The 24,083-nt window shown below is 40.4% G+C and overlaps 1 protein-coding gene across 6 annotated transcripts in view; it reads right to left on the bottom strand.

The window, feature by feature from the left end:
• Positions 1-447: 447 nt before the first annotated feature.
• The window catches only part of Sltm (SAFB like transcription modulator), a 46,250-nt gene continuing 22,614 nt past the window's right edge, over positions 448-24,083 (bottom strand). For 2 of the 6 annotated variants that reach the window (XM_050127215.1, XM_050127249.1), the window contains 16 exons: positions 21,095-21,122; positions 19,339-19,807; positions 18,647-18,696; positions 16,239-16,357; positions 14,133-14,282; positions 13,480-13,583; positions 13,208-13,371; positions 12,691-12,776; positions 12,035-12,198; positions 9,244-9,424; positions 8,440-8,564; positions 7,350-7,517; positions 6,474-6,791; positions 6,243-6,387; positions 2,931-3,091; positions 448-1,107 (listed from right to left, as the gene is read on the bottom strand). In XM_050127215.1, the coding sequence (XP_049983172.1) occupies positions 999-1,107; positions 2,931-3,091; positions 6,243-6,387; positions 6,474-6,791; positions 7,350-7,517; positions 8,440-8,564; positions 9,244-9,424; positions 12,035-12,198; positions 12,691-12,776; positions 13,208-13,371; positions 13,480-13,583; positions 14,133-14,282; positions 16,239-16,357; positions 18,647-18,696; positions 19,339-19,807; positions 21,095-21,122 (2,541 nt within the window). In that variant the 3' untranslated portion in view covers positions 448-998. The remainder of the gene's footprint in view (positions 1,108-2,930; positions 3,092-6,242; positions 6,388-6,473; positions 6,792-7,349; positions 7,518-8,439; positions 8,565-9,243; positions 9,425-12,034; positions 12,199-12,690; positions 12,777-13,207; positions 13,372-13,479; positions 13,584-14,132; positions 14,283-16,238; positions 16,358-18,646; positions 18,697-19,338; positions 19,808-21,094; positions 21,123-24,083) is intronic. The other 4 variants (XM_050127229.1, XM_050127257.1, XM_050127223.1 and 1 more) reach the window with 3 other exon arrangements.

The raw sequence follows: 24,083 nt of genomic DNA, 5'->3' as shown, positions 1-24,083 counted from the left end.
CAGTTCTTACCAAGTCTGCTGCTTGGGACTCACTAGCAGGAAGGCTGGAGGACTAAACCCTGAGGCTGGAACAAAGATGGACACAGTTCTAAGTGTGGGCTTTTATTCTCACAGAGAGATTATTGCTGCACAGTAGCATTTATAAAACCTGACTGAGTCACCCTGTCTAGAATCTGAGATTCTTCCACTTCTCAGCATTATTTGGGGAGACGGCAATGTTAGCACACAATTCTGAGACATGGGATTTATCCATCAAACCATGAAGACCCTCAACAAGTGCAGCTTACCTGCTCAACTCAGTATGAAACCCTTGTGATACAAGGCACATGGACAAAGTTTCCTTCATCTATGGAGCCTTATACCACACAAACTTGGACAAGTGTACTGCTCCCTATATAAAATCTACCTTCAGTTTACAGTTAAAAAGGTCCTCAACACTTTAGCAACTATACAGAATATGAAGGTTTATTTCAAAAAAGATTACATTTTTTTTAACCAGGATACACAGATGCACTTAATGTAACAGTACCTTCTGCAAAAATAGGTTACATAATACTCCGAAATGCAAGGAACAATCTTATTCTCTAGAAATTAGACAGCAGGCGTCTGAAGCTCAAATAGCCTTCAAAATGGAGGCAGCAAACACTGGTGACACCACAGAGCTAATGCTGCAAATGAAACCACTACCACTCAGCTGCAATCCACTCTCGTTCACACAGAGCCAAACAAAACAGCCTCGGTGCCAATCCTTTAAAATGGGTCTCAGTGCTGCAAGAAAAAAGTTGAATGATACACAAAACTGTGAAAAGTTTCAACAGAACTATTTAAACATCTTCTCTAAAATTGAGAAAAGCAATCATGTTAAATTTTTTTAAAAAAAGAAAAACAACAGTCAGATAGAGCTTTCAAGCAGTCAGAGGTCCTCCTCGTAAGTAGTCAAGTAAAGTTTACAGGAGATCTCAATAAATTATCTGGAAGCCTCGGCAGGAAGTCTGTGTTCAAAACCGCCGTGGAGGTCCACTCTTAAACGGCTTAAACCCGGAGCTGCTTCCTCTTGGCATGGAGTTGCCACTCATCTGTACAATCCTATTAACTGGGGATGCGGTGCTAAAAGGGAGTTTAAAAGGGAAAGGGTCAGAACAAACAATCACAAGAAATACCCTCCCAGCACTTAGCACTCCCAAAGGCTTCTCTGCTTTCCTGATCTACATCTAGACCCTAATCCTGTAAGGTGGATACCACTACTAACCCCTCTTCACCAAGGAAGAAACTGAGGCCTGAAAATAATCTTGTCCAAGACACAGAGCTAATACGTGGTGGGCAGCAAGTGTGTGACCTTGGCACTCTTATTTCAATGCCGGCTTCTTCAGAAGCAGGATGTAGTGCATAGCAGCGGCTTGTGCAAAGGGCACACACAGCCTCTTCAGGTCTCCGGCTGTGTCTCCCTCACTTTTTAAATAGGATGTCATTCTGGAGATGAGGAAAACCTCAAACTCAAGATCCTTCCTTCAGCCTCCACTGCTAGTCCTGACATATACCACTCTAACCCTACTCACTACTCCAGGCTCTACAGTCTGTTTTAATCAGCAGTTAAGGGGATGATGGTACACACTAGAGTTTCAAAAATTGACTACCAGGAAGTCACTCAATATTATTTCTAGTTTCTTTATGTATAGAGCAGTATTATAGATGCCAATAAATGTCAGAAAAAAGATACTCTAAAACTCTATCACAATGGAGAGGTGAAAGTTGACAGTGAAACCAAATAAAACCAGCTACAGCCGGGTGATGGTGGCACACACCTTTAATCCCAGCATTTGGGGGCAGAGGCAGATGGATCTCTGCAAGTTCAAGGCCAGTCTGGCCTACAGAGAGAGTTCCAGGACAGCTGGAGTTAAAGAGAAACCCTGTCTCAAGAACCAAAAAACAACAGAAATAAAATACTAGCCAAGAACTCAATTTGCTACCTACAGAAGCCGCTATGGTTTAAGCAAGTAAATGATACAACAAAACATGTGGTCCCACAATCATGCAAAAGCAGTGTGAGTATCAGGAAGCTCTCTGGGAAGACCAGGCACAGGCTGGATGCAGGAAAAGAGCGGCATCAGACACAGCATTTTTAATTTCTTCTAGGAACAAAGACAAGGTTGGGGCATGTTTCCCCAGTCAAGGTTTTGAGGATGGCAGCACTGAGAGGTAAAAGCTTGAGGCAAAAAAAAAAAAGCAAACAAACAAAAAATTACATGGAAAAGACAGTGGAGCATACCATCTGAAGCTCTGCTTGGAGGAGCCAGAAAGAAGGATCAAGAAGGGAAGAAAACAAAGGACCAAAAGCTGGGCGGTGGTGGCACACACCATTAATCCCAGTACTTGGGAGGCAGAGGCAGGCGGATCTCTGTGAGTTCAAAGCCAGCCTTGTCTACAGGGTGAGTTCCAGGACAGCCAGAGCTGTTACACAAAAAGATACTAACTATCTTAAAAAACAAAGAAAAAGAGGGCTGAGCTGGTATGGTGGGGCATGCCCACAAACCCATCACCTGGAAGGCTGAGTCTAAAGGCAGCCCAGTCTCCACATTCTAAGACTCATCATAAACCAAGCAACCAAAACACTGCCCCCAATCAGGAGGGCGACAGGGTAAAAGCGGCACCCGGTGAGGAGCCCAGCGCTTACGTGGAACAAGGCGCTGGCCCTCTCTCAGCAGCACAAAAGCGAATGGCATTGCTATGAGGATGGGACACAGGAGTCACCAGCAGTCACCAGCAGACGTGCAAAGCAGCAGCTCCTCCAAACAAGGGTGTGAGGGAGAGGACAGGGAAGCAGGTGAGGCCACAACAGTGGGCTTCACCAACAGCAATGTCACCTCACACTCCAGCGCTCTCTAACGACTACTCGGCTATGGAACAGCAGAAAAGGTCTTAACAGGTCTCACCTTGAATGCTGGGTTATCATGCCTGCTCCTGACCGGCCATCACCCATTCGCCTTGTGTCATGGTAGCCAGGCCCCTGAGAGGGTGGGCCATGCCATTCTTTCCTTGGTCCACTTGTGTCCCGTCCATGACGTTCCACTACATGTCGTTCTTCAGGGTAGTGCTGAGGAAAGCCCATAAAAAAGTGAGTCCGGGCCCCTTTGTCCCACGCACTAGCTCATACTGCTGTGCTTTAACGGCAGAGCAAACGAGTAGAATGTCTGAGAATGTAACAGACGGAAGGAGTGACCACACATGCATTCTGGCAGGAGCTCCTCTGGACCTTCATTTCTATGTCCACACCCACTACTACTCCAGCACTATTTGGGCACAGGAATTTCAAATGTTTGGATAGATCTAAAGAGCTCTCAATTTACACAAGAGGTCAAAAGTTAAAGGGCAGTTAAGTCGGCTATATAATCAACACATCAAACCAACTTGCAAAGAGTATAAAGCAAAAGTCATCCAATTGTAGACAACCCTGCTTAGTGCTGTGACTTGGCCAGGATGCCCCATTATGGCTATATTTAGAACTAAGGATGAGAGGAGGAGTCAAGGCCTGCTGACACCTCACTTAGGCAAAGGCTTAGAGACAATGCTGGTCAAAGAACTAACAGACTAACACTGAAAACTTCTGACAGGAGAAGACTTTTTTTTAAAAGGATTCCGAATGTAGGGTGCTGGTCTAGAATAATTTCTTAAATTCTACCCCTAAATAGAGTATCTGCATCATGCTTAGTTTTAAGTTTGTTCAGGGTAACCAGCTTAATGGACTTGTGCAAACATTTCTCCTTATTAAGACAAATTAATACTTCAGAATCACTGAGCTGCAAACCTACTTCATAAATACGCTGGGTGAAATGCTTTGCAGTGACACTCTAAATGCCAAGACAGTAAGACATTTTTCTGTCTAAAACAAAAATGCTATCATTGAGGGCTGAAGTTCAGATCCCCAGAGCTCACAGAAAAGCTGGGTAAGAAGCTGGGAATGTTGGCACACACCCATAATCACCACACTTGGGAAACAGAGGTAGGTGGATCTCTTGAGTTTGGGAAGAAAAAGAAAGACTAGGTAAGAGCGGCAGCTGCCACCAAGAGAGGCAGAAGCACAAGGTCCCTAGAGCAGGCTAGCTGCCATGACTAGGCAGAATTGGTGAGCTCCAAGCTCAGCAAGAAACCCCAACTCAATAAATAAAGTGCAAAACAATGGAGGACACCAGCGACGCTTGCATACTCATGCCAACACCTGTGCCAAAAGATGCAATGAGACCTGGTCTGTATTCAAGGGTATAACACAAACACAGCTCCAAATTCCATCTGGCATAGAACTTTAAAGAGTGTACTCCGTCAGACTAGAGATGCAGGTCAGTTGGTAGACTGCTTGCTAGCATGCACGAAAACTTGGACTGGAGTCCCAATGCCAGAGAAACCCCAGTATGTGCCTATAACCCTAGCACTCCAAAAGGTAGAGGCAGGAGGGGCAGGAACCCTCAGCTACACAGCATGTTAGGAAGCCAACCTAGAATACGTCTTTACAAGGAAAAAAAAAGCACATCCTTTCTATTCATGCTGCAATAACCTCACTGGCACGACAGTATTTTATCAATTAAGAGAATGCTTTAAGCTGAGTGCAATTTTTACATATTTGTATCATTTATAATTTTCCTCTACTAAGCTCAGCAACTTAAAAGAATATTCAAGTCAACAAAATATCAAAAGAATAAAAATTGGGATTCAAGAGATGGTTAAAAGCACTAGCTACTCTTCCAGGGGACCAAGGATCAATTCCCAGCACCCACATGGTGGCTCACAACTGCCTGTAATTCTAGTCCCAGTGGATGATGCCCTCTTTTGGCCTCTGTGAATACTGCATGTACAGAATACATGTAGGCAAAGCATTCACATACAATACATTTTATCTTTTAATTAATTTATTATCTTTTTTTTTTTCCAGACAGGGTTTCCCTATGTAGCCCTGGCTGTCCTGAACCTTGTTTTGTTCAAGCTGGGCTGACTTCAAAATCAGAGATCTGCCTGCCTCTGCCTTAGGAGTGCTGAGATTAGGGGGTGTACTACCATACTTGGCTTACATAAATATTAAATAGAAAGCAATTTCAAATGATTCTACTTGTCTACTTTTTGAAAACAGAGCAGAAGCGACTTTTACTCTGTACTTAATATGCTAGCATCAGCAGTACATATACTAACATTGGAACAGCAGAGATTAGCATGCTCCCTGCTCACAGACACAGATCAAGTTATGATGTGTTCTGTGTTTGAAAAAAGCCAAATTATCATTTGGAAGGCTCATTTAACAACTATAACTACTGTCAAAGTAGAACAAGAATTGCAATAAAAACAAAGTTTGGGGGCCAGTAAGATGGCTCAGCAGGTAAAAGAACTTGCCATGCAAAGCCTGGCCTGAGCTGGCCTCTGGACCCCATGTAAAAAGCCAGATGCGGGAGTCCACATCTCTAATCCCAGTACTCCTAGGATGGGAAACAGAGACAGGAGAATCGCCTGCAAGCTTATAGGCCAGCCAGTTTGAAACAGATTCTGCCTCAACAGGGTGGGAGGAAAGAACTAATTCCCAAAATGTAGTTCTCTGACTTCTATATGTACCATGGCACATAGAGGATCCCTCTCTCCCATATACAGATATAAAATATTTTATCAGGTAAGCATGGTGGCACACGCCTTTAATTCCAGCACTTGGGAGGCTGAGGCAGTTGGATCTCTGTGAATTCAAGGCCAGCCTGGTCTACAATCGAGTTCCAGGACAGCCAGGGCTACACAGAGAAACCCTGTCTTGAAAAAAAAAAAAAAAAAGTTTTTAAGGCTAGTATTTCTTCTTCGGACAACTGATATTTATTTATAAAGCATGAACCTGAGAAAAATCTGTTGCGGAAGTTGGTCTCTCAGTCATTCCAATTACCCAATCTTAGCCACAACAGAATGGTTCTCCTTATGGACACCTGTCAAGAGCATCTCCTATAGGCTGGAGAAACGGCTCAGAGGTTAAGGCACCAGCTGCTCTTCTAAAGGACCCAGTTCAATTCCCAGCAACAACATGAGTCTCATGGGATCTGAAGCCCTCTTCTAAACTCCACAGGCACCAGACATAAGAATGGTATACAGATCCATACAGAGGCTGGCAAAACACCCAAACACATAATAATGATAAACATAAATTAAACAATAGAAAGAGTGAGCATTTATCTCCAGTGCTTCAGTGTCTTCAAAAGACTCAACAGGAAGCGCCCAGCCACTTTTACCTGTGCTCCGCTTCCTCGGTCAGAGATGACCCCTCTGTCTCCCTCTCTGCTTCCATAGCCTGAGGCACTACTGCGATTCCCAGGGGGTGCTCCCCTCACATTGTGTCCCGAGACTTCTCTCCCAGATCGCTCTGGCCTTTCAACTCTGTTAACACAGCACAGGAATGGTCAAACCCTCATCTAAGAACACAGAACACAGTTCGCCATGAAGCAGCAGCAGCACATGACTACCTGGACTCCCGTTTGTCAGTGGACATGCTCCCTTCGCTTTTCCAGGAGGTTGGTCTAGAAGGATTGGGCCCAGCTTCTCGAGGATGTCTAGGGTGAGCAACCTCAGCTCTGTCATGAAGGATTACTGTTCTTCTTTCGTCTCTCTCCCCTCGTACCTCTCGTCTGTCTGCTTCTCTAAGTTCATTTCTTGGTGGTGGAGGCTCGTTTCTTCTGGAATCACCAAAGTTTTTGGGGTACCTTTCAAAGCTTGGCTCTTCTCTTCGGGCTGCTGGTCTTGGTTTTTTCCCTTCACTTTGACCAACAAACCGTTCTCGTCTACTAATGAGAAACAAATGCAGATCCTCAGAAGCATTTACTCTATTCTCAACTTCATCTGCATGACTTACAATCATGAAACTTAGAAGTTACGACAAGACCACCAAAAAAGCTTCATTACTAACTCCAATAGTTTTCTTTTAGACAGAGCTATGTCTAGCACAAAGATTTCTTTTCCAGGAAAAATGGTATCAATCAAGCTACTACCAGCCTGAATGTTTCACTGTTCCTGACAGCCACAGTACATCCAAAATTAGCATTCTCCACTCACACTTGTTTTTAGTTAACTTTTTAATTGGTTTTTATAAAGCAGAATCTCAAACTGCTGTGTAGCCTTGGCTGGTCTCAACTCTTCAGCCTATACCTCCCAAGGACCCCATACAACTGCAGTTAATAGGATACCTCTTCCCCACCAGTGAAAACCAAACTAAACATACAATTGGTTCTGCACCCTCAATTTTGACTCAGCACTTCTATTATTAGTATTACATTATAGAGAATTAAAGTTCTGACTAGCAAGGCTCCGGTCTCAAATGTGAGCATTTCAGTGTGTCCATTTACCTTTCAAAGGACGACGACTGCACAGATGCAGTTTCAGGAAACCTGCTCCGCTCTCGGTGACTGAAGTCAAGGAACCTGTTCTGCTGACGATAGTCAGATCCATGGCCAAACCGTGCATCTGTATCTAGAGACAGCTTTTTATTCTCGCTCCAGTAAGGATCATCTCGCCTTAAAGAGAAATGTTTGCTCATTTATACAAATTATTGTGTAATAATCAAACAGCATCCACTTGGAATCATAGATACCATATTGGAACTATGGACATAAAAGGCTCCTGAACTCAAGACAGAATAGTGAGGAACTAGGACAGGACTGTTTGATTCTGTTGTCACAAATATGAGAGGAGAAAAACAGTTGAAAAGAGTGTGCCTGAATTTTGTGTGTGCACATGTAAGCGTTGTCTGGGAGCACACAGACAGCTGTGTGTGGAGGAAAGAGTTCAATGTGAGTCTTTCTCAGTCACTCTCCACCTTACTTTTGGAGACAGAATCTCTCACTGAACCTGAAGCTTACTAACTGATTTTTCAATTATTTGGCCAGAGAGCTCAGCGATCTGCCTGTCCCTGCCTCGTCAGTGCTAGGATTGCACAGGTGCCGGATATATAAACTCAGATATCATGCTTGCTCAGCAATCGCTCCGCCCGTCTACTATCTCTCAAGCCTAAACTACCTGTTCTCACATCTCCCAATAGAAAAGACAACACCTGACATCATAAGGGATTCTCATCAGCGTTTTCAGTTACCTTCTTTCCCCCTTAAAGTGCTGGGGATGGCCCAGAGCCTGGCACAAGCAAGGGAAGTAGGCCCTCCATCACTGAGCTATCCTCAGCCCTCAGCTACCGTGAACCTCAAAAAGACTGCAGAGGTAAGACCTGAGCATTATACTAGGTCCTAACAGTACTCTCCCTTCTATGTTAGCCAGGACCTTTGATTCTAGAGCAAGTGTGTTCTAATTCTCTAACCCTAGCTCACTAAGAACAAGATAACAAGCAAGATCACTAAGAAAGGTCTTGGACCAAGTAAAAATAAAGCCTTTTGAAGCAGCAAAAAAAAAAAAAAAAAAATCACTAAGAAAGAAAGGAAGTACTACCTATGATCTACATCACGTGGGCGTTTCAAAGAATTCCTTTTTTCTTGTTCATAACGGAGCTGCTGCTGTTGCCTTCTGAGTTCTTCTCTCTCCCGAGCAATCCGTTCAGCTTCCTTACGCCGTTCCTTCAGATATACAGGAATGAACCAAATACAAAGTAAAGACAGAAGGTAAGTGTGCATCTGGGTTAAGAAACCAACCTAGAGAAGCACCAGGCAGAGCACACAACTGGGACAAATACATTAGATTTTAATCACCTAGACTAAAGCTACTGTTGGGTGACATTAAAATAGCAGGGGTTGAGTGGTAGAAACTGGTGAGCATTTGGGGGGAGGTCAGATTTAGTTTAATAAATTGACTTAAACAAAAGCACCTAGCAGGAATGAGTGAATTGGGTTCTTAATACATATGGAAAGAAGTAAGTGTCATAAGCCCTGAGTGGCAACTATGCAGAGAGGCATTATTTCCTTCCAGCCCTGGGAATGATTCCCATAAGTAAGGAAGTACTCGTCATTTTCTAAGTCTGGGGTGGTGACAGAGCCTGGATTATAACTACTCTGGACTCAGTCCTATGCTCATACTATAGGCTGCCATTACACTGCAGAGCTACAGGTTACTCGCAGTCAATAACAAAGTCACTCTTGAGTGTACTTTTACGAGTGCCTAATTCATTACCCGTCAGGGACACTTCAGTGCTCATTCTCATCTAGACGAGCTTTACAGCAAGTAAAGCAAACTGGAGGGCAAAAATCACAGGGTTTGCAAAGGTGAGTTGTTCAAGATGAAAAGATGTTCTGACTGCACCTGTTCAATACGAATGCGTTCCCTTTCCAAGCGTTCGCGTTCCATTCTCTCTCTCTCTAGTTTTTGCCTTTCAATTTCTAGGCGCTCTCTCTCTCTCTGTAAGCGTTCCCGTTCTTCCCGTTCACGAATTATTCTAATGCGTTCACGCTCTCGACGCTCTCTTTCTGCAATCTCTCTTCGTCTAACAAAAATCAGTATTTAGAAATACTTAAATTATGCTAGCACTGTGTGAAAAATAAGAGCTTTGATTTGAATCACTTTCCTTGTGATTGGCAATTTTAAATTTCACATTAATCTTAGTAATTTTAATGTAATTGGAAAGAACGCAAAATAAAACTTTAAACATATTCCAGTCTTATCACTTATTTATAAGTGTCAACTAAGCATCTAAATTTTACACACTATTTGCCTTTTAGATGATTTTGTTAAATAAAAATTCCACCATAGTAAAAACCCAATAATTAGCATTTTAAAAATGTATATAAATGTATAAAACTACAATTTTTCTTTTGGCTTTTTGTGATAGAGTGTCACTATGTAACCCTGGCTGGCCTCAAACTCAGTATGTAGACCCGGCTGGCCTTGAACTTATAGTAAACCTCTTGTCTCTGCATCCAAGTACTGAGATTATAGGTACAATTTTCTACTATCTACCACATATCCTTATCTCCTTAAATAATGTATATACTTCATTCTGATGGCTTGGAATTATAATCACAAACACAATTATAGCAAATGTTATATAATAGAATGGTGCCCTTAGGGGTCACTATGGCTGTACACTGGCTTCTAATACACAGTTCCAGGGAACATACTTTTTTTTTTTTTTTCGAGACAGACTTTCTCTGTGATTTTGGAGCCTGTCCTGGAACTGGCTCTTGTAGACCAGGCTGGTCTCGAACTCACAGAGATCCACCTGCCTCTGCCTCCCGAGTGCTGGGATTAAAGGCGTGCGCCACCACCGCCCGGCGGGAACATACTTTTGAGCCAGAGACAATTCAGTACAAACATATACGAAACCTTGCACAGTGCTTCTTCATTTCCTGACACTCAGGTAATCCACTTTTACATTTTTTACTTGCATATTTGCCTGTAGCAATTCAGCATTCTTAATGGGTCAGTACTATTCCCATAAAAACTGATGTGGCATTTTAAATGAACACAGCAGTCAATGGGCTGTTACTACCATACAGTGGGTGAAGACCAAGAATTCTACAACACTTGATAATGCATGAACTGTCAACAGTTTTACAGACCGAAGAATGTGCTCCACAGAGCCAAGAATATCTAACGCTTTTGAACCCTTTCCTATGTCACAGAGGACAGCCATGCCCTTGAGAAAAAGATAGCCTAATGTAACTGTTTTCATAAATGCTAGGCTTATTTGCTTTAGCACAGATATATATATATATATAAAATTTTTCATTAACACAACTCAAAATTTATCTTTTTTTAAAGGGGCAATTGTATTTTGTTGAGGGCTTTACCAAGAGTCATTACCATTTCAGAAATCACATCAAAATGCCCATACTTCTCCTGTTACATGACTCACCAATACGGCACACAGAATTGGTCTGCATCAGCAGCTTTCATACTCAGTGAGTCTAATAGGATACAAACATCTGTCTAGTTCAATGTATCTTCTACACATCTCACATCTAAATATTTATATTTGGAATATATGTATTTGTTACAAATCACTTTTATTTCACTTTAATATTACTGCTAAATCATCACCTTTTTCTTTTTTTAATTACAGGCAGACGACTTTCTTTCTCCCCAGGAGTATGAAGAAGGCACACCTCAACAGATTATTTTAAAGGGTCACTGGGCTGGGTGCAGTGGTGCAAGTCTGTTATAGGTCAGCAGGAGACTGAAGCACAAGGATCCCTTGAGCTCAGGAGTAGATGGTAAGTCTGAGCAACAAGGGAGACTTTATAAACCCAATAGGCATGGGTTTGACAGGTCTGAGAGCCACTGCCCTAATAGCTCCCCACTTCATTTTTTCCCAGACCTAAGAGCTAGAGTTTAAGGAGGTGGGTTTTGTAAGAATCATTTCCTTTAGCCACACACAGACAAAGGTTGTATTCCTAAGCTACAACTTTTGAAGTTCCTAACATCTGAGACTGAGTCGCTGAAGTTCCACAAGTGATCCCTGTGTTGGATGGGTCTAATAGATTAAAAGCACACTAGATCTGTCATGTGGCACCAAAAATGGGTACGTAGCTATGAACTCATGTTGGTTTACTGACACTGACACTAAAAATGGAAGCATTTTTCTCTTAGTTTCTGATCAACTTTAATGAGGAGTAGGGACTGCATTAAAGCTCACAGAGCAACTCAGCCTTCACTTGGGTACTAACTTGGGTACCTGCAGGTTTCCACCCTGTGATAGCAGTTAACACTGTAGCTTACTCTGATACTATCTGGAATCATCTTCTGCTTTAAGACATGATTTTTATGGCAGCATCTTTGGAATAGAGGAAAGAGCACTGGACTTGGAGTCAGACTTGGATCTGAGTCCTGACTCTGCCACATGGCATTTCAAGAGTCATGTAGCCTCTCCAGGCCTCTGTATTTTAGTATTAGATAGCGGGCTTAAGTAACTGTACAGATTTGCGTTGGAGATAACAGATTAAAATAATTTTGCAAGCTATAAAGTGTTATGCAAACTTAAGAAATCATTAGGTCATACCTTTACTTCCTGAGAATGACAGTCTTCTGGGGGACACAACCTCTAGGCAGGCTAAAGGCACACATTACAGACAGCAGTCAAAAATGCTCCTCCTACCTTCTGAGTTCCACAGCTCGCCTCAGTCTTTCAAAACGAACTAAATGTTCTCTCAATCTTTGTTCCTTCATCTTTTCAAAAGGCAAGATCTCTTTCCTTCTGTAGTCTTTGTCTCTTTTTTTATCTAGGCTAGTCCTCTCCTTTTCTTTGCTTCTTCCATGAGCCTACAAAAGAAAAACCGTAGGAGAACATGAAGTTAAAATAATCTGAGGTCATGTATTTTGGTTTTCACTGGTCATTTAAAAAGTTTAGATGAGGGGACCTGAGAGGTAGCTCAGAGGTTCCGTGATTAGAGGTGCTCACTGCACTTGCAGAGGGCCCAGGTTTGGTTCCTGGCGCCACAAAGCAGCTCACAGCTGCTGGAACTCTAGTTCCAGGGGATTTAACACCTTCTTCTATTCTCTCTCTCTCTCTCTCTCTCTCTCTCTCTCTCTCTGTGTGTGTGTGTGTGTGTGTGTTATGGGGGTGGTGTCCTGCATCTGTGAGGTACACAAAAGTTCATGCAAACTTATACACACACATTAAAAAAATAAATCAATAAAACACTTCCTAAAGTTCAAACAGCTAGTAATATTTCCTTTTAAAAAACTTAACTTGAACTATGTCTTTCAAAGTGGTTCGGAGATAACAGCTTTATCTTTTGGAAGCAAACTTACTTTTTCATATCGGCTCCGTCTTGATGGCCTACTATGATCTCCCTTAGTTTGGTTTACTATCACCATATGTCCTGGACTCTTTGAACCTAAAAAAGAGAAATACTTTAAACAAACAAAATATCATTGAAAAGGAGCATAAATAAATTTTAATCTTCAACTTCTAGAATAAAAAAACTTATTCTACTTAAATGCAAAGAAATCAAATTATTTAATCCATTAACAAATACTTTCAAAGGACACCAAAAGATCCTAATTCAGTAAGATACTGAACATCAGTGTCCACTGCTCACATTTCCGCTCTTTTGTTCTGTTTTGCTCCATTCCAAACCCATATCAGTTTGGACTTATGGATCAGTCAGGGAACTTGCTTAGAATAGTAATACCTTGTAGTAGGGAAGAAGACAGCTGGTCTATAAAACCCCCTTTTCTACTATAGGCTCTATCAACATTTGAAAAATAGTCCCTTCTAAAATACAAAACAAGCAGTGGGCACAGGGACCGAGAGAACGTGACGTACTTATCCGTTTCTTTTCCTCACTCTTTTTCATCGATTCTGAAGCCTGGCCACTTGAACCACTGTCGTTCTTCTCATCTTTCTCTATTTTCTTAGTGTCTTTGCTTTCTTTTTTTTCAGATTTCTCAGACGACCTTTTCTCTTCTTTTTTGATAGATGCTTGTGTCCTGACCATATCATCCAAGACAAGAAAACAGAATAACTACTTTGTTGTGGTATAAGAAGTCTGTTTATCAGAAAGCAGTCTTAGTCTAGCAGCTGTCAATCACCCTTACTTGGCACTCCTATCACTGGTATTCTTTTTATCGCCAGTACTTCTTGAACTACTCTTTTCATCATTTTCTTTCTTCATTTCTTTCTTAGAAGGATCACCTTTCACCTGAAAAGTTTAAACAAATGTTTTTAAAATTCATAATTCATAAGCTTTTTCTTAAAGTTGCATTATCTAAATGGTGCTGAGCTGGGCACAGCCACACATGCCTGTAATTCTAGCACTTGTGAGGCAGGTACAGTGTGACTGTAAGTTTGGGGATGGTCTTGGCAGGTTTGGAACTCACTACACAGCCCATAACAGTCTTGATTTTTCTGCCTCTGCCTCCCAAGTTCTGGAATTACAGCCATGCATCACCATTCATGACAGAGACATTTTTAGCCTGAGACTACAGGTTGACTCTTCTTCTCTGAAATACTTGGACCAAGACTGTTTCACATTTTAGGTTTCAGATATCTGCATCTACTTCCCCTATTAATTTGGATCTCCAAGTACCGTACCTACTTTCCTTGCTGAGCATTTTAACTGAAAACTTTCAAAAGAATAAAATTCAAAATTTTTGACCACTAATGACACTCAAAAAGTTTCAGATTTTGGATTTTTTTAGATCAGTCCTCTTCTTAATCTCCCTTTTTATAAATAGGTGGTCACACTTACTTTCTCCACAGAAATCAGTTGTCCGTGTAGCTCTGTACGATGGAGATGTGCAATGCATCTGGACACTTCTGTGCTTGAGGACATAGTTACAATGCCATAGCATTTTGCCCCAGGACTTCGAGCATTTGTAACTACCTTTGCACTTAAAACCTGTAAAATTAGATTATACTTCAGAATTTCATAGCTGTATATTCCTAAACCAATCAGACTCAGCACTAAGACCACTCACATGAAAAGGGAGTGAAGATGCACTCTGGTAGAATTCTGTCCTCTCGTTTTTATGACCAGCACCTACTGATAATATGTACTTCAAATATTCAAGGGAATTATTTATCTAATTCTCTACCCAAATATACAGCACAAACAAGCTTCATTCAGAAAATAAATAGTGCAAAATTACAAACAAAAAGAAATTGGATTTGAACCAGTTTTCTCACCATGGATATACCCTGAATCTCTTAAGAGAAAATTATGGACATATCTGAAGACAGTTTACAGAAGTCTTAAATCTTTCCTTTGAGTGACTTAAGTTTCAAAATCAAGCAAAGAGAAAAGAAAAAGCCAGGATTAAAATGCCTTTAATCCCAGAGGCAGGTGGATCTCTGTAAACTGGAAGCCAGCCTAGTCTACAAAGCAAGTTCCAGGAAAGCTAGGGGTATACAGAGAAACCCCATTGAGAGAAAGAGGAGTGGGGAGGGAAGGCAGGCAAAATATAGCTTAAGACTAGGCCACAAAACCTGTAAGGTAATCAGTAGCTAACTGACAATTTCAATACTAGAGAATGGTGGAAGAACGAGAAGAAAAGCAGAGCTAATCCAGGGCTGAAGAGAGAACAAAAAGACATAACGGCAGGAGGCAGAAAGGAAACCTGGTCAGTATTTTGTTGGGGTTGTTGGAAGCTTTAAGAAAAGCTGCTTTGTCCTACAGAAACTTGAGCCCCAGTCTTGTCATCATGTATATGGCATTCTCATGCAGTTTATATTCTGACCAGTGCCAACACTGAAGTACTGTTTTGCGTCTCTAAAAGCACACAATATATGCTACAGTTGATTACAGGACTATCACTCTGATAACCAATACTGGTTACTAATTTAACGAACATTTAAAACCTACCATGTATACACAAAATAGGGTTAAGAACTCTACCCTCAAAGAGCTTAACAGCAGAGCAAGTTAAAAAAAAAAAGCAGGATGTATATTTGGAGGATGAAAGTGTAAGTAGTCACTTCCCAAGTAGGACGAAGCACAGCACTAGCTGTTGACTGAGTGTTCTGTGACTGCTCTCTGCCGTGAGGGAGCCCAGTCACGGCACAAACCCTTCTAATGAATCAACTCACATATCTTCACAGCACTTAAGAGACTTCTTATTTCACTGTTTCCACACAAGCGTGTGAGCACACATACACACACGTACACCATTAATGTAACAAAAAACCTGTTTTAATGACTTTAGAAGCTCTTACTTCTTCAAATACAAAGCCGTTGAGGCAAAGCAGGTTCTTGCAGGTGTCAGAAACACTGAGAATAGGGGTCCCATGATCAGCAATAAAATACAGCAAGTTTTACATTTCTCTAGTTCATGGCTAAGACCCTCCACAACAGGATCTGTTTCCTCTGCAGTTCACATACTCTACTACCTAATTCCAGCTACTTCTATTTTCAGAATGACCCAACAGTCTCAGCATCTTCTAGATCCTTTGCATCATGAAAAATAAAATACAGTTCTTGGTGCAAATGAGTATAGACTTGGAGCTCAAGTTATAATCCAAGGCTCAGGGATACAAAAATATAAACTATAGGTCTAGAGAGATGGCTCAGCTTTTGGGAGCACTTGTTCTCACAGAGGACCTAAGTTCGATTCACAGCATCCACATAGCAGCTCACAACTTTCTCAAGTCCAGTTTCATAGACATGATCTCCAGGGGAATCAGGCACATACCTGGTGCACAGACACATTGAAAGCAAAACACTCATACACATGAAATAAATCTAAATTTGTAAGTAAATAAATAATAAATATAAGTAAATCTAAAAACTTCAAAAGTGTAACATATATCTACATAATTATTTTGAATACTAAAAAAATAAAAGGTAAAAAGAATGTACCTTTCCATATTTGCCAAAGAGGTTCTTCAAATCAGCAGCTTTGGTATTAGAAGACAATCCACTGACCCAGATATTCTTGGTTGAGCTTCCACTGCTACCTCCAGCACTGCCCGTGCTCCCTAGGATGGATTTAACACCAGAAGCTTAAGTGCTTGCAGTGACTTACAAGGCTCATAGGCTTCCATTATAAAATCCTTTCTCATTTAAATTTTGATAGCCTAACACCACAATATCTAAAATCTTAGAAGCTTACCATTATAAAAATCAATCAGAGCAGTGAAAGAAGAAATCTGAATGTTCATACACTCCCTGTTACATGAGTTCTAAACGAGTAAAAATTCCACTAAATCGTGGACATTTTCCAGCAAATGCTAACCACCTGTCCTCACACCATTACAATGAACTAAGGTGTCTGGAAGCAGGCCTGTGGCAATGAGCAGACTGCTCCAGTGTTGAGTATCTGCCATGGACCCTGAAGGGTCTGAGAAGTGGGAATGAAAACAGGGTTATCCAGAGTTGGGAACAAACATTCTAATAATTCACTTTCATTTTCTTTTTTGAGATAGGTTTTCTCTGTGTAGTTCTGGCTGACCTGAAAGTCAATATGTAGACCAGACTGACCTCCAATTCAGAAATGTGCCTGCCTCTGCCTCCCAAATGTTGGGATTAAAGGCGTGTATCGCTACACACAGGCACCTTCATTTTCTACTAAAGAAAGGTTAGAAGAAAATGGGAATTATATGTAGTTGGATAACTTAAGACCTAAATCAGAAACAATCTTCTAAAACAATCATTAGAAGATTAGATACCTTAAAAATAACTTGAACTAGGGAAATTATCATAGCTTATTTCTGAATGGCCTCCATACAGATATGCCTTCACACACACAAGCATACGAAGCACAAAGCTAGTTAGTGTCCACAGTGTTTCCTTCCTTTACGGTTATGATGCAAAAAAACTTTCTAAGATACTATGCACATACACAAGAAACAGATAAAGTAAACATTTCAGAATTGCTTTAAAGTCACATGAGATAAACGCCAACCTCTGAAAAGCTGTGCAGTAAAGGCTTTTAGGGAGAATCAATACAAATGACTCAGTTAATGCTTTTCCTATTCTTGAGGGCAGTCATCAAAATGTTTTACTGTATGACATGCAACTTAGAAATTTGTGTAGCTACACATCACTAGCAATATGTAATTATAGGAAAAAGCTTTAAATAACAGGAAAGAAAGTACCACTTAATCAAAATGACTGAATTTCTCAATTTAAAGGATAAATCTTTTCTTATCCATTAACCCAAACTATAGAGGTCAGAGGTATTACTGTTACAGTTACTGAATCAAGTCAATCATTACGTCCAACTATGAAACACACCAATATAAGACAAACCAAAGCAATATGCCAGGTGGTGGTGGTGCAGACCTTAACTCCCTGTACTTGGGAAGCAGAGGCTGGCAACCTCTGAATTCGAGGCCAGCCTGGTCTACAAAGCAAGTTCCAAAATAGCCAGGTTGTAACACAAAGAAACCCCATCTCAAAAAACCAAACCAAACCAAACACATAGCAATGCATGAAATCCTTATGACACCCAGGAAGATCTGAGGATTTGGCAGTACACAAGAGCAGTACATGTTCCTTTACTTTGCTTTCTGAGAAAACAAATGCTCCTCAAGCCATCATAGCAGAGGTACAAGATAAAGCCATATTGCTCATGGGCACAAGATAACCAGCTAGCTCCGAATGACAAGAAATAATAATAAGCCCCCTAGGGGAGCATGGGGAGACATGCTCAAGGAACAACATACACTTACATAAAAATTCTTATGTAACATACAACAATGTACAATTATGAAATAAATATACAATGAAAAAAATTAAATTGTTCCTCATATCTTACAGGAATTGAATATAAAATTATTTCCCTACATAAAGACAACCATCAACACAAAATAAGTCAAATTAGGAAATGAACTCTGAAACAATTAAATACTACTATATACTTGCTGTGTTAACATAAGTATATACTAATTTAAAGAATGAAGTACTACCAAATGTTAGATAGTCTTTCTTCTAAATAGTAGATTCCACAAATATATTTATGATACAAGTTTCTTCCCAGACAGAACAGGGAAATGGACGTGGTCATGTCTGACATTTCAAACTCACTGCAACTAAAACCACTCCAGTCTCTCATGCTCATATGAGTTTACAAAGTAACTCAAGGACAGAGTTTTAATGTCAGGGTTTACTGTAATTCTTTAATGCCACCAGTTAAAGCTTATCAAAACTTCTATCTTATCAACAAAGTTCAGAAGACTAAATGTCGAAGGAAGCACAGACAATTAACACTTTTGTTGGGAAGTGTGTGATGTTACCATAAAATAAATAGAAAAAATATCTGTTACCTTTGTCATCTTTAGATGATGTCTTGCTGTCTTTAGATTCCTTTGAAGAGCTAAAGAGGCAAATCACCAGAGAAAATTGAAAACAAAAAACAAAACAAAACCGAACAGCTTGATACTGACAGCATTGCAAACACGGCTTCTATCATACACATGAATAATTCCAAAGGCCTATAATAGGCTACTTGAACAAATGGCTCCCTTAGGATTCTTGCACTGATTTTGCCCAAGATGCCTGAAGATCTAGATTTTCTGACAATTCTATTCAGTGGATATATGGCCATCTTCTCCAGATTTCAGGACTGGGACTTGACTTCATTTTGTGTTCTTAGAACTGATAGTTGCTCATTAACCACCATCACAAGGGTTTTAAAAAATGAAACACAAAAATTGTCAATTTGAAAAAAAGAAACACAAAAAAAAACAAAAAACAAAAAACATAAAAATAACCAAAAAATAAAAAAATAATAAAACAAATATATGCTGAAAATTCGACAATGCACTCAGTAGGACACACTGCATATCATGAAGATCTTGAATGTTTTTAAGTAACTTATGACGGTCAAAAATATTCTAGGCAGGATCATAAGACACTAATTATTGTACATGGTCTTGAAGCCACCCCCTTAATGTAGCGTGATCTTATTGAATGCTGGAATTTCAGTATCGTAAAGAACTGACATAGAAAAACAAACCTCTTTGCTTGACCAGAGGCCCCTGTAGACGAGGGCCCTTTCTTCAAAGTATCCTTTTCTTTGTCTCCAGATTCTGCTTTCTTAGAACTTTCTCTGGCTTCCTTCTCGACAGGATCACCCTTCACGGAGTCTTCCTTCTTACCATCTTTATGGTTCGGATTCATCTCATAATCCTTGGTTTCCTTCTCCGGACTCTGTGCAATGGCGTCCTGCCCATCTTTTGGCTTACTTGCTTCAGAATCTGTAATTTTCACATTTTTACCTGTTTCTAGGAGGTCATCACCATCAAAATCCAGAGTGATGGCATCTTCAGCCTGGATTGTGACCGAGATGTTGTCATCCTCAGCTTCTTTCCCAGTCGCATTAGCTTCCATCTCTTCATGAGCTGTGTGATCAGCCTCAGCTAGGCTCCCTTCTGAAGGAAGAGGTTTAGATACTTCTTGTGTGCCATCACCAGAACCTGCTATATCTAAGAGGATTTAACAGGAATAAATATGGCAAAACAAGAAGTTTAAACAATTTCACATTCATAAGCTAGAATAGGACCTAGAAAATATAAAGCCAGTCATTAGCACTGATGGAGGGTTAGGGGGAACACAAGGGATTAACTAACATACACAATCCTTTACCTAAGATCACTATTCTTCAGGGGAAAAAAATGATCTCTACATACAAACATCAAAACAACAACAGTGAGAAGATGGATCCATTCTCAAGATGAGGTTCTTCATTTCTGCTTATAAGTTAATGGTATTGGAATTGTTTTCCTCCATGGTAGAATGGCAGATGTGCAGGTTTGTTATTCAATGTTCGGCTCATCTTGGAATTTAATCCTTGTCACCTTGGGAGCTCCTTGGTGACTTCTTGGAAGGTCACAGTCTGAGGACATTGGTCTTCAGAGTATCTCCAAGCCCCATCTTTTCCACTCTTCAATCCCTGGGTAGTCCAGAATCGAATGTAAAACTGCTATGGAAGACTCCGAAGATGCTCCTCCATGTCATCTAGGAGAGTGGCTGCTTGCTATCCGCGTCCTGTCCAGGGGGTCTACAATGACTGTTTGCATAGGTATCTTGCATTCCCACAGAGTGAAAGGCCTCAGGTATTTGAGATTTTTCAGTCAGTTGCTTTATTTCATCATTGCTTCTGGGCTTTTTATTCTGCTTCGCTGAGGAGCCTGCTCCATGTCCTGTCTAGTCCAAGTAGGACAATGTGACTTCTGTTCGAGAACTCAACCTCATAGTGAGCACATGTATTGCTACTGTTGTCCCTGTGATTGCATTGGATAAGATAGTTCTCCCAAGCCACTACACATGTCAGAAAATCACATGAAAGTTGCTCTAGAGAAGCAAACAAAGCCAGTTTCCTGGTCATTCACCATTCTTAGGACTGGTGTAGAATTCACTGAGTCATAAACTAGACTCCAATAAGCACGTATGAGTTACTGCAGTGTCAGTCCTAAAGACAAAATCTACTTACCGTATGCTAAAAGTTATTTTTAAAATAAAACAATCTACAGTGAAAAAAATGGTATCATTCACCACAGTAACTGATATGTACTATTAAGTCAGAACATATCTTGTGTTCAAAAGAAAATAAAAACCAATTGAAAAATTAAGAGGCTAATTTAATTCACTAAATTGATAATTTAAAAATAAACTATTTTAAAATAAGATTTCAAATAAAGAATGTTTATTTTCATATACTTTGTTTTTCTAAATGTCTATAAATTTGAAGCTCTACTTAGCATCAAACATACCTTTCTCATTTTCTTCTTCCTCACCATCCTGAAAGTCAAAGAATAATCAAATGTAAAATAAACTCATGGAGAACTACGTTTTAATAATCACAAAATCAGTCAAATTAAACTGGTGGATAATTTAAAAATATTGATTAGAGATACACATCACACGCAAATATATTCCAATCAGAACTCAGACCCACTTAAAACTACAGAGCACCCTCTGCTATGTACAATTCTACAAAATAAGAGGCAAATCGCTCATTAAGGGTTATCATTTCATTAAATAAAACTAGTTAATATAATCCAAACCTTACTTGAACCACAGAGCTGTCAATAAAGAGACTGACATGATTATTTTGTGTCACTCAGTTCACACTTTTTTAAGAAATCTTTTTTTATATTAATTAAGTGGGGGAGGGAAATGAGAATGCCATGACCCACATGATTTAAGATCTGCAATGGATTGAATGCATGATAAAGAAATAAAGAAAACAAACAAAACCCTGCTTCCCTTTCTCCATACTTCAACACTGGAAGGGGATGACTATCAGGAGTCAATTCCAAATTACTTTCTTTAAAAATATCTGTTAAATGAGCTCAAAGTCATCACAAATACATAGCAAATGGCCAATTTAAAAATGGTATTTGTGCTACAGGCAATCAAAGCAAAGAACATAACCGGGACTGAGATATGGCTCAGAAACTAAGAGCACTGACTGTTCTTCCAGAGGTCCTGAGTTCAATTCCCAGCAACCACATGCTGGCTCACAATCATCTGTAATGAGATCTGGTGCCCTCTACTGGCCTGCAGGAATACATGCAGGCAGATGCTGTATACATGATTAATAAATAAATCTTTAAAATAAAAAAAAAAGATCCAAAAAAAAAAAAAAAAGCATAACCACTTAAAAGACATTATTTAATAAAATATTTTATATTTCCCAAAATTAATTATGTAGTAACTTCAAAACAGAAAGATTTCAATAAAATGATGTTTTTCTTGGAGGAGGAATTTTTGTCTTTTTAAGGTAAATAACTTATTGAACGGGCAGGGTGTTTGGCAGTTACTACATTACTGCCTGCAGTCAGGAGAAAAAAAATCTTTCGTTATTAAGAAAACACTGCAAAGATTACTGAGGTAGTTGTTCCAATATAAACTCTCCCAACATAAGCCACAGAAAAGTAAGTGAGAGAGTCTCAAAAGATGTTTCCATGAACATCTTGGTCACACAACTTTTTTTCTTTGGTTTTTCAAGACAATGTTTCTCTGTAGCTTTTGGTGCCTGTCCTGGAACTAGCTCTTGTAGACCAGGCTGGCCTCAAACTCACAGAGATCCACCTGCCTCTGCCTCCCAAGTGCTGATGATTAAAGTCGTGCACCGCCACCACCCGGCAGTCACACAACTCTTAAAAGACACGCTGTGCAGATACAGATGAATAAGCTGGGAAGCTGGGAAATTTCCCACTAGCAAAGCCTTAAAGTACTGCTTCTCAAACACCAGTGTACAGCAGAAGCCTGGAAGCGCTTGTCAATCAGGCTGCCGGCACCAGTCCCACAGCTTCTGATTCTGCAGGTCTGAAACAGGGCTGAAGGATGTGCACCACTTAACATGTTTCCAGGTGATTTTGATGTTGCAGGTCCAGAAAGGACCCAACCAACTCCTCCTGTCTAGCAGTGAAAGAAGATTTCACACAAAACTTTCAACTCAAGTCAAAATGAACTTTTTACCATTGTGTCTATGTGCATGAACAAGAGTGTGTTGGCACATAGCAGCCGGGTCAATGACAAGTGTCTGTCCTCTACGGTCCTCCAACTTTTTTGTTTCTTAATGAGATAGGGTCTCTCAATGAACCCAGAGCTAGAACCCAGTTAGCTAGATTGGCTGGCCAGACAGCTCCAAAGATCTTCCTGTCTCATCCTGTCATCCCTACCTCACCTCGCCAGAGTTACGGTGTGCATCACAACAGGTTTTTACACAGACGCTAGGGATCTGAACTCAGGACCTCATACTTGTTAATACAAATCAACAACAACATAAATGCTATCAGTCTACAATATCAAACCTATTGGTCTGTGTACCAATATTGCATACTATGATTTCTTTTCAGTTGTGAAGTTTAAATTTTTTTGGGGGGGTGGGAAGGAAGGAAGGAGGGACAGAGAATACTACAGTTGTCCTTGTCCTTGATGCTGGGGGATAATCCTCTTGTACATTGTAAAGATTTGTCATTCATATTGGTTCAATAAAACACTGATTGGCCAGTAGTCAGGCAATAAGTATAGGGAAGGGCAACCAGCTTAGGAGAATTCTGGGAAGAGGAAGATCAAGAGTTAGTCACTAGGCAGATGCAGAAGAAGCAAGATAAGAATGCCTCACTGAGGGGCTGGAGAGATGGCTCAGAGGTTAAGAGCATTGCCTGCTCTTCCAAAGGTCCTGAGTTCAATTCCCAGCAACCACATGGTGGCTCACAACCATCTGTAATGAGGTCTGGTGCCCTCTTCTGGCCTTCAGGCATACACACAGACAGAATATTGTATACATAATAAATAAATAAATATTTAAAAAAAAAAAACACAAACGAATGCCTCACTGAGAAAAGGTACCAAGCCATGTGGCTAAATATAGATAAGAATTATGGGTTAATTAAAGTTATAAGAGCGAGTTAGTAATATGCCTGAACAATAGGCCAAACAGTTTATAATTAATATAAATCTGTGTGTTTATTTGGGATTGACAGCTGGGGGACCAGATAGAACAGAAACTTCCATCTACACTTGAAGTCCAGAAGAAGGCATCAGATCCCTCAGAGCCCGTATAGGCAGAGTATAGGCAGTTATGAGCTCCCCAACATGGATGACAGGAACCAAACTCTGGTCCTTTGAAAGGACGGTGTGTACTCTTAGCCACTGAGCTACCTGTCTATTCCCCAAGAATTTAATAAACTTCCACATGGGGTTGGCAAGATGGTTCAGTGGGTAAAGGCACTTGCTACCAAGTCTGAC

The sequence above is a fragment of the Alexandromys fortis genome, unplaced genomic scaffold (assembly GCF_014885135.2).
Source record: "Alexandromys fortis isolate MF-2015 unplaced genomic scaffold, M_Fortis_MF-2015_v1.1 scaffold_22, whole genome shotgun sequence".
Taxonomy (NCBI): Eukaryota; Metazoa; Chordata; class Mammalia; order Rodentia; family Cricetidae; genus Alexandromys; species Alexandromys fortis.
The sequence above is the reverse complement of the archived record's forward strand: the minus strand, read 5'-3'. Positions and strand labels throughout refer to the sequence as shown.